At 46.4% G+C, this 19,677-nt stretch overlaps 1 protein-coding gene across 1 annotated transcript in view; it reads left to right on the plus strand.

Moving 5' to 3' along the window:
• Positions 1–19,677, plus strand: part of LOC119952395 (transmembrane protein 182-like) — a 54,466-nt gene that overhangs the window by 20,070 nt on the left and 14,719 nt on the right. Inside the window, exons 2-4 of the mRNA XM_038776116.1 lie at positions 4,707–4,827; positions 9,579–9,671; positions 11,596–11,733. Of these exons, the coding sequence (XP_038632044.1) occupies positions 4,707–4,827; positions 9,579–9,671; positions 11,596–11,733 (352 nt within the window). The remainder of the gene's footprint in view (positions 1–4,706; positions 4,828–9,578; positions 9,672–11,595; positions 11,734–19,677) is intronic.

Raw genomic sequence — 19,677 nt, forward strand, 5'->3', positions numbered from 1 at the left:
GCCTCCTTCTGCACTGTAAACTCTATGACTTGTGGTGAGAAGCTGTTTTCCCTGGCTGGAGAGTTTAGATCTCAGAGTCATAAATTCTGAAAAAGGTCTGGGATGAGGAGAAATGTCTTCACTCGAAATTCTCTACCCCAGAATCTCAATCATTAAGAATATTCAAGACTGGGATTGCTAGATTTCTCACCTCTAAGAGGATCAAGGGATCTGAGGATAGGTTGGGTAAGTAAACTGATCGTAAAAGACCAACAATAACCGTATTTAATGACAGAACAGTATTTTGATGTTGCAGGACGTACTCCAGCTCCTGTTTCATATGTTCTTCTGACTGATTGATTATAAAGGCCGCCCAGATCTCAGTGAAAGTGAAAGCCCTTCCCGCACCCACCATCTCCAGTATCAGGGCCTCAATGATCCCCCCCCCCCCCCCCCCCCCCCAAAATAGTGTGAACCCTCCCCCAATGTAGTTCCCTGGTGATCCCACCCCTGGACCCAATCCTGACGGTGCCAACTTGGTAGTGCCAACCTGGCAGTGCACCTTTGGGTTGGAAGTGCCAGGTTAACATTGCCGAGATACCAGGGCAGTGCCCTGCAATGTTGTTCACCACCCGAGGGCTATACGAGCTTCCGGTCCTCGGCGCGGTCCTGGGCGTGAAGCTAATTATGGCAGTGGGGAGGGCCCAGGAACATTGACTTTGGAGTTCTTGTCAGGGCAAATCCTGCTTTTGGCCTCTCGGGGGAGTTAGCAGCCAGAGAGGTTGGCGCCACTCCAGCCGGCGGCGAAGGGACAGCATGAGTTCGCGCATGCGCGGATTCGTCGGCTTGGTTCCACGCATGCGCAGACTGGCCAGCATATTTTGCCGCATGCGCGGGGTGGGGGGGGTTTTCTCTTTGCACCGGCCATGTAAGAGCCCTACAGGGGCTAGCGCGGAAGAAAGGAGTGCCCTTACGGTCAGGCCCGCCCGCAGATCGGTGGACCCCGATCGCAGGCCAGGCCACAGTGGCCTCCGGGGTCGGATCCCCCGCACCCCCCCCGATACCGCCTCCGCCAACTTACCTGCCAATTCCCGCTAGTACGTGAGTTGAGTGTTTCACGCTGGCGGGACTGGCCAAAAATGGACGGCCGCTCGGCCCATCGGGGCCCGGAGAATTGCAGGGGGGGTCGCTGCCAATGGCCCCCGACCGGCGTGGCATGAATCCCGCCAGCTGCCATATTCACCGGCGCCCTTTTTTGGCCGGGGGCGGTATTCACGCCACGTGGGGGTTGGAGAATCCCGCCCAAGGTGTACCATTAACCATATAATCAGCGGGACAAAATTTGTCCATATAATGATCTTGTTTCCTCCCAATAAATCCTTCCATTTCTTTTGAAAGTGTCATAATATACATCCAAGTATATGATGGTACACAGACAGGCAGTCATTGACACACTGGATGACCAGTGAACACAGAGAACACAGCAGCCTATCACCAGACAGGACACGACCTCTACAAAGCCAGAGTGCACTAGTTTTCCCGCTCTCTTTTGGGATCCAGCCTCTGAGACAGTCAGAGCTTGTGAGGAGCAACTAGAACAAACACCATGTGGTAGTAAGATAGTCTGGTCAGGTTAGCCTCAGGTCTCCAGTCAAGTCAGCATAGTGTCAGCCCACAGTTAAAGCATGTATGATAGTTAAGAGTTCAATAAAATCGAGTTGCATTTCTGCAAGTGTTGGAAGCCTGTCTCTCTCACCACTGCAGTAAACGTAGTCCTCGCAGTCCCAGCATACCCAACACATCATGGTACCAGTGCGTTATGTTACAGTTTGATGGACCTACCCTGAGATAGTCTGCCTTTGACCAGCGATCAGCCATCCGGTAACATGGACAGCGTCCGCCCTCCCCCGCCGCTCCGCGTCGCCGGCAACCTCGGTGCCAACTGTAAGATTTTCAAGCAGAAGTTTCAGCTGTATCTTGAAGCCACCGACCTCGAAGCCGCATTGGATGCCAGGAAGATCGCGCTCTTTCTTTCTACAGCCGGGGACCACGCTATCCACATCTTTAAGTCCCTCACCTTTGCTGAAGGCGAGGACAAGACAAAGTTTAAACAGCCCTGCTGAAGTTCGATAGCCACTGTGACATCGAAGTCAATGAGAGCTTTGAACGTTATGTGTTCCAGCAGAGGCTTCAGGGTAAGGATGAATCTTTTCAGTCCCTTTTAACCATCTCCGCATCCTCGCGCAATCCTGCAACTATGGCTCCACTTCCGATTCCATGATCCGGGATCAGATTGTTTTCAGGGTCCACTCCGATCCCCTTCGCCAGCAGCTCCTAAAAGTTAAGCAGCTCACCCTTACCATCGCCATCGAGACCTGCGTCCTCCACGAGCATGCTAACAACCGGTACTCCCATATCAAGGCGGCAAAAACAGCACGGCAAGGTCCTCACGATGCGGAATGGGTGCAGGCCATCAAACAAATGCAGGGCCTGAGTCTGGATGAGGATGGCCATTTCGCGCGCTTTCCCCGGGTTCCTGCACATGCGCTCCACGACCAAGGGGATGGCGAGGCCGATGACCGAACTGCGAAAGTGCGCACATCGTTTGACTGCACTGCGCATGCGCGATGGCGCACGGAACGTCCTGACGGCAGCGCCATGACGTGCTCCAACTGTGGCTCTGCCCATTTAAATCGGCAATGTCCCGTGAAATCTCGATGCTGTCTCCAGTGTGGCAAGCTTGGCCACTACACAGCCCTTTGCAGATGTGCTCCACTGCCCAGCATCCAGCGATCCCAGCCACATGGCAGGAACGTCCGGTCAGTACAGCAACCCGTTGCAGACTCCGACTCCGACCTTCTCCCAGATCCCGACACCGAGGGCCTCGCATCCCCATTCCGGGTGGGCATCGTCACCAAGCATACGCTGCCTTCATCAACGATGGTGAAACAACTCCCAATAATGAGCTTGATCCAGATGACGAGTGGTGTGCCACCCTTACGGTCAACAAGGCTCGCATATGCTTCAAGCTGGACACCGGCGCTTTAGCAAACCTCATTTCAAAGTCTGACCTTCGAACTTGTATTGACCCCAAAGATTTGAACCGTAACATCATGAGGGAACACTACCCAATACCTAAACAAGAAGAGCTAACCAGCGAGATGGCTCATGCCAAGTTCTTCACGAAGCTGGATGCCTCCAAGGGGTTTTGGAAAATACAGTTGGACGCGTCCAGTCGAAAGCTGTGCACATTCAACACCCCGTTCGGTCGCTACTGTTACAACCGAATGCCCTTTGGCATCATCTATGCCTCAGAGGTGTTCCACCGCATAATGGAACAAATGATGGAGGGCATCGAGGGGTGCGAGTGTACGTCAATGATATCATTATCTGGTCCACAACTCCTCAGGAGCACATCGATCGCCTCAAACGGGTGTTCCACAGGATCCACGAGCAAGGCCTCCGACTCACCAGAGCCAAATGCTCGTTCGGTCAACCAGAATGCGTCGCCCACCACAGAGACTGAATTTATAGACTGAATGGTGCATTACCTTGTTATCTCATCGTTTACGCATCTGTACAAACACTCTCCTTCACTGTCTCATCCCAAATTCATGTTGTGGGTCCACTGCTGGACCAGCTTGAAGCAGCAGCTTCCTACCGGCACCTTGCCTGATTGACCTTTCCGCTGCCATTGACTGACATCTTCAATTATATTATGCACCTTCTATTCTCTTTTGAAAATGTTTACATGGGGCATGGTGCTGCTCATTAGGCCAGCATTTATTGCCCATCCCTAATTGCCCTTGAGAGGGTGGTGGTGAGCTGCCTTCGTGATCTGCTGCAGTCCCTGTGGTGTAGACACACCAATCGTGCTGTTAGGGAGGGCGTTTAGATTTTGACCCAGTGACAGTGAATGAACGGCGATTATATTTCCAAGTCAGGGTGGTGTAGGGCTTGGAGGGGAATTAGCAGGTGGTGCTGTTCTCATGCATCTGTCAACCTTGTCCTTCTTATCATAAAATCCCTACAGTGCAGGAGGAGGTTATTCGATCCATTGAGTCTGTATCGACCCTCCAAACGCGCACCTCGCCTCGGCCCACCCTCCCGGTCTATCCCTGTAGCCCCGTAACCCGACCTAACCTACACATCTTTGGACACTAAGGGACAATTTCCTGCAATTCTTTGGACTGTGGGAGGAAACCGGAGCACCCGGAAGGAAATCCAAGCAGACACAGGGAGAATGTGCAAACTCCACACAGCCAGTCACCCAAGGCTGGGATTGAACCCAGGTCCCACTCCTTGGTGGTAGAGGTCGCAAGTTTGTAAAGTACTGTCAAAGGAAACTTGGTGAGTTCCTGCGGTACATCTTGTGGATGGTGTACACTGCCGCTACCATGCATCGGTGATGAAGGGAGTGAATATTTAAGGTTTTATGGTTGAATATTTCATGTTTTATCTGGATTGCCTCACGATAACTTGTAATGTCAATGCCTTACCAACAAGCTGGTCTACAAAGCACGACATCTGGGAACCAGGACAATTCTCCTTTCCTGTAGTAAGCCACCCCAGCTCATTTTAGATAAGTTTAGCCAGAAAAAAAATCTTAAATTGTTTGATTTTAATCTGTCAAATACACAACTTTCTTGCGCACCTTGGCTATGAATTGAATCTCATAGCTGTCCACTGCCTACTTCTAATATGTTATCTACTATGTTGATATGCAGAACAGGCAAGCAACAGGAGGACGTGATGAATCGGCCATTACCTTTCACCACGAGGGCTTCATCTGGCGTTGCTGGTTCACTGAAGACATTTCCCATGATAGTATTTGGAATTTCTGGTTCAGTGAGTAGTGCTGTCAACTTCAATCATTGATGTGCACCTGATATATCTGTATCATACCCAAAAGTGCTTGCAACTGAAATACAGAGACCACTCTGTTGTTGTCCCTATTCAACCATTTTCCAGCAATAGTTAATCATTATCTTGAACAGATGGAAATGCTTGCGGGTGGGATTTTACGGCCTATCCCGATGGCGGGATCTTCCGGCCTTGCCGAAGGTGACCTCCCCCACTCCCCACATGGAGGGTTCCCTGGCATGGGATGGGCGAGCCACACAACATGTCACAGACTTAAGCAGGGCCAGAAGATCTCAGGGATGGAGAGCCACTTCCGCCACCAGGATGGAGGGGGAGGGGGAGGATGGGCGGGGCTTGTGTCGAAAAATTCTGCCCTGCATTTACATCATGCATTTCATGACCTTGCTTCAGTCTTCGCCAAAGCACTTCATTGTTGCAAAGTGCTTTGGAAGTGTGGTCAATCCGTTAATGCATGGAAATGTGGAAGCCCAATTCGCACACAGCACTCTCCCACAAATGACAATGAGTTAAGTGGCAAGAGAGTGAGTCTGGAATGTTGGGAATTTGAAATAAAAACAGAGAATGCTGGAAGTGCTCAGCAACTGTGGGGAGAAAAACTGAGGTCTAGGGAGCCAGAAAATTGACCAGATCCAGGCTTCATTGGATTCAACCCAATTATCTGGGACCTATAAATTCCAGGGAAGGAGGTCATGGGCTGAAGTTTCACCAACTGTCCCACACTAATCAGAGCTGCTCCCTTTACACACTTACATGGAACCCATGCACGCTGAGACTGGCATACCTCCCTTTGAATCACACAATGCAGAAGAGGCCCTTCAGCCCATCGCATCTGTACCGATGCATGAAAGATACCTGACCAGTTAATCCAATTTGTCAGCACTTGCCCTTAAATGTTATGGCATGACAAGTGCTCAATTAGGTACTTTTTAACGGTTGTGAGGCAACCAACTTCTACTACCCTCCCAGGCAATGCATTCCAGACCGCCTCAACCCTCTGAGTAAAAAAGCTTTTCCTCAAATCCCCCCCCATCCTCCTGCCGCTCACTTTGAACTTGTGTCTCATCGTAACTGACCCTTTAACTGGGGGGAACAGCTGCTCCCTATCCATCCTGTCCATGCCCCTCAGTCTTCTCTGCTCCAGCGAAAACAACCCAAGCCTGTCCAACCTCTCTTCATAGCTTAAATGTTCCAACATGACCTCCCTGCTTTTGTAACCTCTGCCTCAATTGATAAAGGCAATGTTCCATATGCCTTTATCACCACCCTATTAACTTGTCCTTCTGCTTTCAAAGATCTACGAACAAACATGCCAAGGTCCTTTGATTTTCCAACTTCCTGGTGTCAGGCCATTCATTGAATACGTCCTTGTTAAATTACTCCTTCCAAAGTGTATCATCTCACACTTTTGAGGGTTAAACTCTATCTGCCACTTTTCTTCCCATTTGACCATCCCATTATATTCTCTTGTAACCAAAGTCACTCAACCTCACTGTTACTCACCCGGCCAATCTAGGGGCTGGTTTAGGACACTGGGCTAAATAGCTGGGTTGTAATGAGGAACAAGGCAGGAATGCGGGTTCAATTACCGTACCGGCCTGCCCGAACAGGCGCCGGAACGGGGAGACTAGGGGCTTTTCACAGTAACTTCATTGAAGTCTACTTCTGACAATAAGCGATAATAATTATTATCATCTTTGTGTCATCTGCAAATTTACTCATCCTATCCCCCGACATGGTCATCTATGTCATTTCTATAAATGATAAACAAAAGGGGACCCAACACAGATGACTGTGGTACAGCACTGGACATTTGTTTCGAGTCACTAAAGCAGCTGTCTGCCATCACCTTCTGTCTCCTACAGCTAAGCCAATTTTGATTTTGACCTTATTAAGTTCCCCTGTTTCGCGTATGCATTTGCCTTCTTTATAAGTCTCCCATGTGGGGCATTGTCAAAGGCTTTGCGGAAAAATATGTAAACTACATCAACTGCACTTACCTCACTGACACACCTGGTCACATACTCAAAAACTTCAATCAAATTTGTTGGGCATGACCGCCTTCTGATAAAGCCATGCTGACTATCCCTGATCAAACTTTGCCTCTCCAAGTACAGATAGATTCTCTCCTGTTTCTCTAATAGCTTCCCTACCACTGACGTGAGACTCATTGGTCTGCAGTTCCCTGGCTTATCTCTACAACCTTTCTTAAATAGTGGGACCACATTAGCTGAACTCTAGTCCCCTGGCACCTCCCCTGTGACCAGAGAGGCCAGCTTGAAATCCTCTCAAGCTGCCAAACGTTATCAGAGTAAGGTAACTGATCTCAGAAGGTATTAATTGCCTTTTTTAGTTGGAACAGTGCCAGTGATTTTACAGTACTTGCTCAGTACTAGGTTGGAGTGTCAACCTAGATTTATGCTCATGTTTCTGCAGTGGGGTCGCCTTCATGACCTTCTGACTCAGTTGGCGAGAGTGCTATCAACCGGCCCACATCTAACATAGAGAAGGGTTTAGGGATTTGCAGGCTAATATATTCTTACTTAATGCTTCACAAATATATCAATCTAGGGTGTGTCACAAATATCAGCTTTGGATTTCACATTTTCTCCTAAGGAAAGCAATCAAGCTCATAGTGACAAATATAACTGATTTGATTTGCTCCTTGCTCCTTTAGCACGAAGCAGATTGAGCAGTGGGCTGAGGTCAATCAACAAGGTTGTAGCTAGAATGAGTTTCCAAGGAAATGAAATGAAGCCAGCGCTGCTTATTTCTACCTCTGTAACATCTTCCACCTTCATCTCTCACTTACCCTATCTTTCCTTAAGCACTCATCCAGGCTTCAGTTCTCCAACACTCTCCTTGCTTCCTTCTCAAATTCCACCATACACAAACTCATCCAGATGGGATAAAACTGATGAAATATTGCTTAGCTAATTCCCAGCCTTTGCCTACCTGGACTGTTGCCCTTCCATCTATCCGTTGAAGTTATAAATATTGACACTGTTTAATTGACACTGGATTCTCCATTGGCGGGATCCTCCGTTTTGCTGGCAACGCACTCACGGTCACGGATCTCCCAACGTGGGAGCCCCCATTGGCTGGCTGAAGGGATGGAGAATCCCATTGTTGGCGAGGGCACGTCGTGCCTAAATCGAGTGTGCGGGACGGAGAATCACACCCATGATCTTTCTGTATAACCTCTTTCCACCCTTTATTTCAACTCTCACCCTCCCCCCCTCCCCCCCTTTGGAGCCTTTACTAACATGCACCCCCACTGTTCTGTGGCTTGACGACCTGTTTCAGCTATTTTGGCTCAGACTTCTGGCACCCGCTCCCAAAATGGTTCCACTGTCTAACATCCTTGTCTGCTTTCCAAATTCTCCTTAAAAAAATCCTGCCTTTTTGACTATACCATCAGCCACCTAATCTGAAACACTCCTGGAAATTTCTGCTGCTATCGGGCCACACCAGTTTATTATTTTCAGTGTTAAATGTCCTGACATGTGCTCCAGAGTTGAAGTGACCTGTTCGCTCACATTGCCTTTCACCGCTGCAAAATAATCTGTTACTGACCAAAAAATATAAACCATTGTCTGGACCAAACAAGTAAAACAATTTGTGAAACTAGATTTGATCCTTGCAGGCATCCATACATTTCATGTTTTTTTAAATGTTTGCACAATAACCTAGAGCATTATTTTTAAAAAAATCTCTGCAAAATAATCTCTTCCAGGATTTCAAGCACAGGTTTTTTAAATTTATCCTCTCCGTTTCAGACCTTTGGAACCCTTTGTTATCTTTGCTCTCAGCCTCCCTCATCCTATCGCTAAGCTACAAGAGTGGAATCGTTAAAATGGCAAGCGATCCCAATTTAAAACTAATTAAGTGATTTTTGTAAAAATGTGAAAGGCAATATTCCAGTGCAAGAACCTGAACAACAAAGACTGGTGAAAAATGGAATTTTGTCCTTCATTGCCAGAGGGCTGGAGTTTAAAAACAGGGAGGTTATGTTGCAGCTGTACAGGGTGCTGATGAGGCCACATCTGGAGTACTGTGTACAGTTTTGGTCTCCTTACTTGAGAAAGGATGTGCTGGCACTGGAGTGGGTGCAGAGGAGATTCACTAGGTTGATTCTGGAGTCAAAAAGATTGGCTTATGAGTAGTGACTGAGTAAACCTGGACTACATTCATTGGAATTTAGAAAAATGAAGGGGAATTTTACAGCATATATAAAATTATGAAGGGAATAGATAAGATAGAAGCAGGGGAGTTGTTTCCACTGGTGGGGGCATAGCCTCCAAATAGGGGGAGCATACTTAGGACTGAGTTGAGAAGGACCTTCTTCCCCCAAAGGGTTGTGAATCTGTGGAATTCCCTGCCCAGTGAAGCAGTTGAGGCTATCCCATTGGATGTTTTTAAGGCAAAAATTGATAGATTTTTGAACAGTAAAGGAATTAAGGGTTATGGTGAGCGGGCGAGTAAGTGGAGCTGAGTCCACAAAAAGATCAAACATGATCTTATTGAATGGCGGAGCAGGCTCGAGGGACCAGATGGCCTACACTCCTAGTTCTTATTTACTAATGGTCAAACCAATCTAGACACAGGAAGCTAAAAAAGAACGGATAAGAAGTTCAGCAATATCGAACCTGCAGTCACAAATCTGTTACATTGTCTTGGAGAATTTTATTAATGTCTTCATATTTTGTATCATGCAGCAAACCAGCCACCTTCCAAGTACTGTGTCCATGGTTATCTCTTCCCTTTTCCAATCGCGCTAGGACCTGTATCTTCACATGACAGTACTGCTGGTATGTTTAAAAATATAATTGCTTGAAATGAGAGTACATGGTTCTCTGTAACATTTGTGTACTATCTATATGTATATAAATCTTTTCTCTATTGTTTGTATGGTCTTTGGTAATTGATTGGCCGATTAACTCCTTAGCACTTTCTGCTACTGATTCAATTGTGGTAATTACATGACCAATGTCTCCGTTATTCTCCCAGGATTGATTGACAAATGGAAGTGTGTTTACAAATTCCAACACTCTTCCACTTGGTTAGTCGATACCTTGAGATCCATTCATCCAATTATTTGCTTATAGCATTCTGAAGGCCATCATATTCTTCTTCCATCCTTCATTTATCTTGCACCCATTGAATTTTTCAATTGTCAGTTCAGCTTCTATACCTTCTCATGTTGTCGTACAAAGGTAGAATTCATTTGGCCAAAGTTTGAGCCCTCTTTCAAAATAATCTTCCCCGAGTCTTATGAACTCACCTTCTCAATTTTCCAAGAATACAAATTTTGTGAAGTTGCTGCTTCATTTGGAATCAGAGTCATAGGGAGGCGTAGAGCACAGAACCAGGCTCTTGGGCTCACCATGTCTATGTCAAGCATCAAATACCAAAGAGTACTGAATGGAAAAGTTCTTCTCCTAGTTTCCTATTCAACTCTGATGAGTGGAGACAAAATAAAACCTCTTCCAAGACAAGACTCCCTATGATTCTAGAATCATAGAATCCCTATAGTGCAGGAGGAGGCCATTCGGCCCATCGACTCAGGACCAACCTTCTGAAAGAGCACCGTACCTATTTACAATTCCCCACCCTATCCCGTAACTCCATCTAGTGACAATCCACCTAAACTGCATGTCATTGGTCTCTATAGGCTATGGACCAAGTGCTGAAAGAAGGGAGAGATAAAAGCTGGAATTTTACTGTCACAATGTGGGTCCCGAGGCCCAGCGGATGGACGGTGTGTTCTGTTCCTGCTGGGGATGTGTTCTGGGACTGGTGGGGGAGGGGGTGTTCTGGTACCTGCGAGGAAGCATTCTGATACCGGTGGGGGTATGTTCTGGTATCGGTAGGGGTCTGCTCTGGTACCGGTGGGGATCTGTTTCGGTACTGTTGGTGTGTTCTGGTACAGTTGGGGGTGAGTTCTGGTACCAGCAGGGGGATGTGCTCTGGTACTGGTGGGGGGTGTTCTAGTAATTTTGGGGTGTTTTCTTGTACCAGCAAGGGGGGTGTTCAGGTACCGTTGGGGGTGAGTTCTGGTACCGGCAGGGGGATGTGCTCTGGTACTGGTGGGGGCTGTTCTGGTACTGGTGGGGATATGTTTCATTACTGTTGCGTGCCAATGCAAGTCAACTCCCTGTCCTTGCGGCAGACCCCACACCGCCATCCTCCCACGTGACCTCCACCCCCTTTCTGTGAGCCCTTCCCGCCATCAGTCATGCCCTCCTCAATCCGAGGCCTTGGGTGGCTGTTGTACCAGCAGCAGCCACAGCCTGGCCACTGGGAATGCCGAGTACAGAGGGGCTGCCAGCTTCTAATTATCCAGGAGGGAGGGATGTGACCTTCGGAGAAGGCCTACCTCTGGCCTGTTTTGTGCCTGAGTAGCACAAGAGGTGATATAAAGGCCTCGCTGGCTCTCTAGTCATCCGCCAAGACCCCAGGCACCTCCTTAGGATTCCACCCAATAAGGGATATGTTTGAAAACCAGAGAGAAATGTAGGGGCAAAGAAAGAAGAACAAAATGGCAGAGGTGGTGCAATAGAAAGAAATAGAGAATGCTAATTAGATTACAGAAACAAATGAGACACAAATTCTTCCTAGTACATTTGTTCATGAACAATTCAATGACAGGTCAGCTTGTACTCAGAAACTGAAGTGAATACAGTGAAATAATCGGCAGGATTAATTGACTTTTATATTATTTCCTTTACACAGTGTATCGCGGCTTCTGGACAGCATTCATAATAGTAGGTGTGGTTGCTGGTCTTGTGGGAGGATTCCTGGTCGTTTGTGCAGTGCCATTTGTGAGTGCAAAACTGTACAAGTTAGGAGGTGGATTCCTTTTGACTTCTGGTAAGTTGCTATTCATGTACAACAAGCAACATTAATAATTACGCAGTGTTGGTATCTCAGAAAGTAATGAGCATTATTTACTTTTTTGCCTCAAAGATTATTCCCCTACATTTGTGATGGCTCACTCAATTTGACATTGAACCACGAACTTGGTAGATCTTGGTGTTGTATATTTTATATCTCGGAGATATTCAGAGATGACACACCAGTTGACACTTTTTAAATAATATACAATAATCACTAAATTAAACAAGAATGACAGGGCACTGCAACAAAAATAAAACATCAATAGGAAACTTAACTAAATAAATTAAAATGTGATTTTCCGGGGGGTGATGATGTACCCCAGCCCTTGTGGTGCCCACTGGTCGCAGAATGCCTGAAGCATGCCGATGGAACATCAATTTATATACATGTAACAGGAATTTATTCACAGTGCTTTCAAATGTCTGCCCCATGCTCCCAAGCTCTTTGCTTCCAGCAACCTCCGCAGTTTGTTTACTTTCCTCCAAGTCCAAACCCAGGCTTAACTAATCGAGCACAGTGAGAATCAATGGCAAACAGCCACACATGATCAAACACAGAACAACTGAACACAACATCAGGTTCAGTCCCTGGTCTCCTTTAAATCAGTTAATCTCAACTAAGGTAGCAGAACAGGATTACAATCAGTCTCAATGCAACACGGTTAGGTTTAGAACATAGAGAACATAGAACAGTACAGGCCCTTCAGCCCACAATGTTGTGTCGACCATTTATCATAATCTAAGATCAACCTAACCTACACCCCTTCAATTTACTGCTGTCCATGTGCCTGTCCAAGAGTAGCTTAAAAGTCCCAAATACTCTGACTCCACCACCTCTGCTGGCAGTGCATTCCACACACCCACCACTCTCTGTGTAAGGAACCTACCTCTGAGATCTCCCCTATACTTTCCTCCAATCACCTTAAAATTATGTCCCCTCGTGACAACCATTTCCGCCCTGGGGAAAAGTCTCTGGCTATCCTCTCTATCTATGCCTCTCATCACCTTGTACACCTCTAACAAGTCACCTCTCTTCCTTCTTCACTCCAGTGAAAAAAACCCTAGCTCCCTCAACCTTTCTTCATAAGACGTGCCCTCCAGTCCAGGCAGCATCCTGGTAAATCTCCTCTGTACCCTCTCCAAAGCACCCAATCCTTCCTATAATAAGGCGACCAGAACTGGACGCAATATTCCAAGTGTGGTCTAATTAGGCTTTTATAAAGTTAAAACCCTAGTTAGAAATATTGATGAGCTTTCCTGTTCCTAATTTTTTTTAAATTCGCCCACGGGGTTTCAGCATCATAGCTAGGCCTGCATTTATTGTCCATCCCTAATTTCCCTTGAGAATGTGGTGGTGAGCTGCCTTTTTGTATATCTGTTGCAGTAACACATAAAATATCGTTTGGAAGGGGGTTCCAGGGTTTTGACCCAGCAACAGTGAAAGAATTTCAATTAATTAGAGTTAAATTCAGCATCCACATGCTCGAGGCATGGAACCTAACTCAAAAGTGATGTTGGAGCTGCGGCTATTATATCAGAGCTTGTCCACCCTCCTTTCAAAATGAGTTTCCTGCAGTTAGGCTCACTTAAATATGTCAGCCTCCGATGCTCCTGAGGCTCGGGAACGAACGCCCTCGGCTTGTCGACCTCGCCATGATGCCGTTTAACACTGGTCCACACAAACATGGACCAGGCATAATGTCATCTGGAGGGGTCTCCCAGACCATCGGAGGCTCCCGGAAGTGTGGGCTCGGTAGGATGGTACCCTGGCACTCCCTGACAGCCTGCCATCTGGCACCTTGACACTGCCACCATGGCACCAAGGCAGTGCCACCCTGGTACTGCCAGGGTGCCCATGTGTCACTTCCACACTGGTGGGGGTACTGCCAGGGTGCCACGCTAGCAGTACCAGGTTGCCTGTGCCAGTGATTGGGCTCGGGGGGGGGGGGGTGCTCTGCTCTTAGGAGGTGGGGTGAGGGGGGGGGCTCAAAGACCACCTAACAAATAAGTTGGGGGTTTTGAGGGATCCACAGGTCGAGGTGGGGAGACCAAATGGGGTTGTGAGGTCGGGGCAGCATTTAAAAATGGAGAGGTAAGTGCGACTTTGACAGGACCTTCCTCACTGAGGCCGGAAAAAAAAGAGTCAGGTTTGCTATTGAGGTCATTCTCAGCGCTGCAGGCACAAAGAAACATCCCACTAAACGCGCCCAAAACCGGACTCTTCTTTTCCCGTTGAATCGCAACCCTATCAAATTATAACCCATTCTGCCACAGCCCCTTTCCGAAAGAAGTGACAATGAGATGAGATTGAAGAGAATGTCAAAGGATTGAAGGGAAGGTTTCTTTGTTCCCTCAGCATCTGTTAACTCCATTATTATAACAGCACGCAAACACGTATCTCGCCATGTTTCTCAGCCACCACTATCCACGTTTTCACCTATTCTGCAAGCAACTAAGTGGAGACTAGTAATGAGTTTGAAACTGGAATTCAAATCTAGGGCTGCTATCCATCAATAATATAACACAGTACTAATAATTATTTTGTTGCTGATCCTTGCATGTTTCAGTGGAAATTCTTATTACACCTCAACCTCACCGCCTCTTTAAATATTTGCTTCCAAAGATGTGTAGGTTAGGTGGATTGGCCATGATAAATTGCCCTTAGTGTCCAAAATTGCCCTTGGTGTTGGTGGGGTTACTGGGTTATGGGAATAGGGTGGAGGTGTTGACCTTGGCTAGGGTGCTCTTTCCAAGAGCCGGTGCAGACTCGATGGGCCGAATGGCCTCCTTCTGCACTGTAAATTCTATGATCTAAATTCTATGATTTAATGCAACTGGTTTGTAATTAAATTTTTCTTTGACTTTAATGGTACTGTTGAATCTAATCATGTGTAAAAATCATGTTGTAGTCTTCATTAATCAATGAATAAGACTGTCTGAACCAGGTTCTCTGTACAGATTGATTGTTTGTTCAATCAAAACCTGCTTCGTGCAATATTTCAGGATGAGCAGAGAAATTACAGAGAGCCCAGTTTGGATGTAACAAAACCAATTACTATTGATGAAGAGAGCTCTAAAACTGGGAATTGGTAACACGTTTTGCAGAAGGAGATATATTACTCTGAGATCCTGGGCTGATGAGTGGTAAATGTTGTTCAAATGAAACAAATGGAAAGTGTTGCATGCCTGACGTAGAAATAGATAGTCTGCATACTCCTTTGGTGAAGTTGACTTGGGAAGGGAAAAGTTGGGTCCGGAGCGTATGAGCTGACTCAGATTGTGTTCAAATAGAATAATCATTGAATCTCTCCAGTGCAGAAGGAGGCCATTTTAATATTATCAGTACTGTTTATAACACAGCACATGAAAACGCTCGTCTAATTCCAGTTGTTTGCTGAGGAAAAATTATATTATGAATTAGAAATTAACAATATTTTCAGGGTAGTATTTTATCTGGCCAAATGTGATTGCTCTCTGTACACAAAGTGAAAATATTTCTTTTGAAGTTTTTATATTGTCAACAATCGCCTCAAACAAACTTTCTAATCGCTGCCTCATTTCAATTGGTTAGGGTGTAATGTTCTAATGTCTACATTGGGCGTATCTTCCCTCGACCTGCGAGCCCCTGTCAGGCCAAAATATAATTTACTGTATGTCTGGCAGTAAACTCAGCTGATTTGAAGATAAGAGGCAGTCTTTAAATAGGCCTGCGTTTCAGTGCAGTCATTGAGTCATATCGTTTTACAGTACATTGCTGGGACTCGAGGAGATGTACAAACAGTGGACAAAAACAAGGTTCTAAAAGAATATTCTTCTAATGACTGGCTCCCTCCAAATAGAAAAAACAGTTCAGACCAGTATTCTTATCTCCCAGTTTTTACTGGTGTTCTATTTTAAAGTATACAAGACCAGATCAGACCAGTATTCTTATTTTCCCGTTTTACTGATGTCCCATTTTAAGGTATACATGATCGGTTCATTCCAGTATTCTTGGGCACACCTTCTTGGGAAACATTTTGAAGTGTCATTTTGGGAGCAACTGGCGGGGTGTTTCTTGGCCCCTGCAGCTATTTAACGGCACATCGCCGTTTTTTTTACCCTGTGTTGGAATGCCCCAGCGAGACCGCACTTACATAATTTCCTGCTCTGGTGAACTCAGCTCGTCAGTGCGGTAAGAGTATTCGCGGATCAGGGCGCCATTTATAAATATCGCCCAGATCTTTTGACCCCCTCAGCCACCCTACTCCAGCCTCCAGAATCCCCCACCCCCCACTGCATCCAGCTTACCTCTTACGGGGTCCTCGAACACACACCCCTCTCGCTCCACCTCTTCAGGGCACACGAGCACCCGGGCACCTTTGGAGACAGCAAATGAGTAATTTGAGGGCGAAAATCTGGTAAGTGTAGCAATACCGGGGGGGAAAAGGTGGCTTTGACCCACAGCTTTCTACCATTAGGGTTTTTGTCACCTCATATCTGGGTCTCTTGTAGATTATTCAAGCTTCACAGACCTGTTTAATTGAATGACCCCACTTCAAATGGACTAGTAATCACAGACTTACCCTCTCCTCCATCTAGATGGTAACACTATGCAATGCGCCAAACATAAAATTCCTGCTAGTAGGGAGTGTTTCATTAATAATGTTTTTAGAGAAACAGATGTTGAGTTACACATATCAGTGTAGGGTATTCATAACTTTGGCAGCAAGTCAGAGATAGGAGGAGCCCTGGTAGGTGGGGGAGGGGTGTTCAAAGGATGTGGAAAACAGAACGGTGTGGAGAGCTGAACACAGATGCGGAGGAGTGGAAGCAGGCATATGCCTATGGACACAGGCCTTAACTTCTAGACATCTACCGAGGGCCAGGGAATCCTGGGTCCCGGTGAGTCTCCTGTTTCTGGGCCCTTCAATATGTCTGTGCAACAGAACTTTGAAGATACTCGGAAAAAAGACTCAATGGTTCACAATTGTATCTGCGTTTAGTGATTAGCAAGTCTGAAGACTGATGGTTGTTGCTTCTCACTATATCTACTATGCGACACCATTTTAACACAATATTTAATTCATTAAAAAACTCATAAAAAGCACTCAGATAGAGTGGGATAATAGGTAAATAGAATATAGGTCAAGGTTAAAGTCAGTGGAAAAGATTCCTGTGAATTATGTGCAGAGCAACACGGTTTAGTGATTTACTGAGAGCCTATCACACACACTCCTGTATTGGCAGTTTCATCCGACAAAGCCCACATACAGTAAACATCCATCAATAACAAAATAAACAGAACTCCAGCCATGAAACAACCCTCTATTCCAAGATAATTTTGGGTGACAAAGGCCATCTAGCCCAGCTTATCTCATCTAGCCAAGATGACATATGAACATATGTATACGGAGCAGGAGTAAGCCATTCAGCCCCTCGATCCTGCTCCGCCATTTGATCACATTGCCTATGTTAGGCCAGTGACTACAACTCGAAAGTACATAACTGGCTGTACAGTGATTTGAGATTTTGTGAAAGATGTTGTGTAAATGTAGGTTTTGTCTTTCTTTCATTGCGTCAGACAGATTGATCGTAACAGTAAAGGTAAAGCCACCTTAGTCTTAGATGACTGTGGTGAATGTATTCATCTATGTATGAACTGTCTGCATAGTGCTGTGACCTATGACCTGGAAATGATGTTACCGTCTCCTTCCAGGTACTGTACTGGAACCCCAGCGGGTGCTGCTTCAGGCTCTGCCCTCACTGGGACGATATATAGATCGGCCACCTGTGGGTGGCACTCATTTGTACAGCCGACACTGGCAGGCGAGCTCATGGATAATAAAGCCTAATGTTCACTCGTTCTCCTGGTCGCACAGTGAATTGACAGTATAACAATGACCATAGGCTGATTTCCCCTTTGAGCGGGAGAACTGGTTTAACCTGAAGATCACCACACCTCAGACGAAGAGCAAGGTTGAGAAGGCAAGGCCCTCATGAATAACATCAGCCGGTGTGGGAATTGAACCCGCGTTGCTGGCCTTGCTCTGCATCATGAACCAGCTGTCCGGCTCAAGATGGCGGCCCGATATCAGGATTTCCCTGGGAATCCCTCATATTCCACGCCATGCATAAATTTGCATGGTGTGGAATACTGAATTGCATCATGCTTTACGACCACAAGGGGATCATAGAACTGGTGTAATTTATTTCCGGCGAGAGAACATAGTTTCCGAAATGGAGAATCCAGCCCATTAAGTTTGTTTCTCTCCACAGATGCTGCCCTACCTGCTGAGCAGTTCCAGCATTTCCTGCTTTTATATCTAGTAGTGTAATGCTAACTTTATTGTTCCCTAACTCTAACTGAGTGGATTTATCATTGAACATTCCAGGGTTTACTTGCTCTCCAATGCTAAAATGTGCTCCATAATCAATACCCAAAGTTATAACCCACACGGGTCTTACGGGGTGGCAATGGTTAACTACCCAGTTGACCTTGCACAATACGAGCTTCCCGATAAGGGGCGGGGAACTTCTAACAATGTCTGGCTATGTATGAATAGACTCGACCAGTGAGGCACCAAAGAAGGAAGATCCAGTTTTGAACTACTGGAGTTGTACATAATAGCAGTTGTAAATAAAGTAATTTTTTGTTCCTGCAAAACTCGGTGTGGACCTTTTATGGCCTTATTAAACCCTTCCACCTGTCTTTCCTTCTTGATCTTTCCTGACGCCGAATATATGCAGGTAACGCCCAATCCTGTCCTTTTTTGAGTAAAATCTCCAATATCACCAAAAGATTATATTACCATGCAACTATCTGCACCGGCAACTCACCAACATTATTTACCATGCTTTCTTGTGCATTTACAAGCCTGAATTAGATCTTACTGTCTTCCCTCTTAATCTGACCCCCATCTAATACATTAATACATGCTGACCTGAGTATGGCAGGATTGCCCTTTGAAGAAAGATTGAGGAGAATGGGCCTGTATTCTCTAGCAATTAAAAGAATGAGACGCAGTGCCGAAAAATGTGCAAATTAGGTGAATTAGACATTCTGAATTCTCCCTCAGTGCAGCCGAACAGGCGACTCGGGGATTTTTACAGTAACTTCATTGCAGTGTTAATGTAAGCCAACTTGTATACGAATAATTCTAACAGAGCTCGAGAGGGTCATCCCCCCCCCCTCCCCCCCCCCTCCCCCCCCTCCCCCCTCCCCCCCCCCCCCTCCCCTCCCCCCCCCCCACACACACGAGATCCTCTACTGTACCGGGAACATTGGGAAAGCGGCAGAGAATCCAGCACAGTCTCAGAACCAGGGACAGGCCATTTAGGACTGAGAAGTGGAGGAATTCCTTCACTCAGAGGGCGGTGAATCTTTTAATTGCTCTACCCCAGAGCTGTGGAAGTTCAGCCATGAAGTATTCCCAAGACAGGGATCGACAGATTTCAAGATTTTAAAGATATCAAGGAATATGGGGATAGAGAGGTAGAAGATCAGCCATAAACTAATTGAATGGTACCACAGGCTCGAGGGGCCAAATGGCCTACTGCTACACCTATTTCCTATGCCATTATGTTCCTATTTCTTACTGTGTAGCTATCAACCTCCCCCAATCCTTTGTGCATTTTGATCCTTTCAAGCCGGGATGGGCTGCGGCATGCGTGGAGGTGGGGGTGTGCGGTGTTGGGGAGTGGTGACTTGCAGGTGAAATGGAAGGTGATGTTGTTCCCCTATAAGTTCTGATCTTTGTTTTCATGATAATAGAGGTCACCGTGGAGTGGAAGGTTCCTTTGTAATAGGTTATCTGCTGTTGGGCTTCCTTCACTTTCCACATTGAATCTGATGCCTGGAGATAGACAGAGAAAACATAGAAAATGGGAGCAAGGGGAGGCCATTCGGCCCTTTGAGCCTGCCATTCGGCCCCTCGAGCCT

The sequence above is a fragment of the Scyliorhinus canicula genome, chromosome 17 (genome assembly GCF_902713615.1).
Source record: "Scyliorhinus canicula chromosome 17, sScyCan1.1, whole genome shotgun sequence".
Taxonomy (NCBI): Eukaryota; Metazoa; Chordata; class Chondrichthyes; order Carcharhiniformes; family Scyliorhinidae; genus Scyliorhinus; species Scyliorhinus canicula.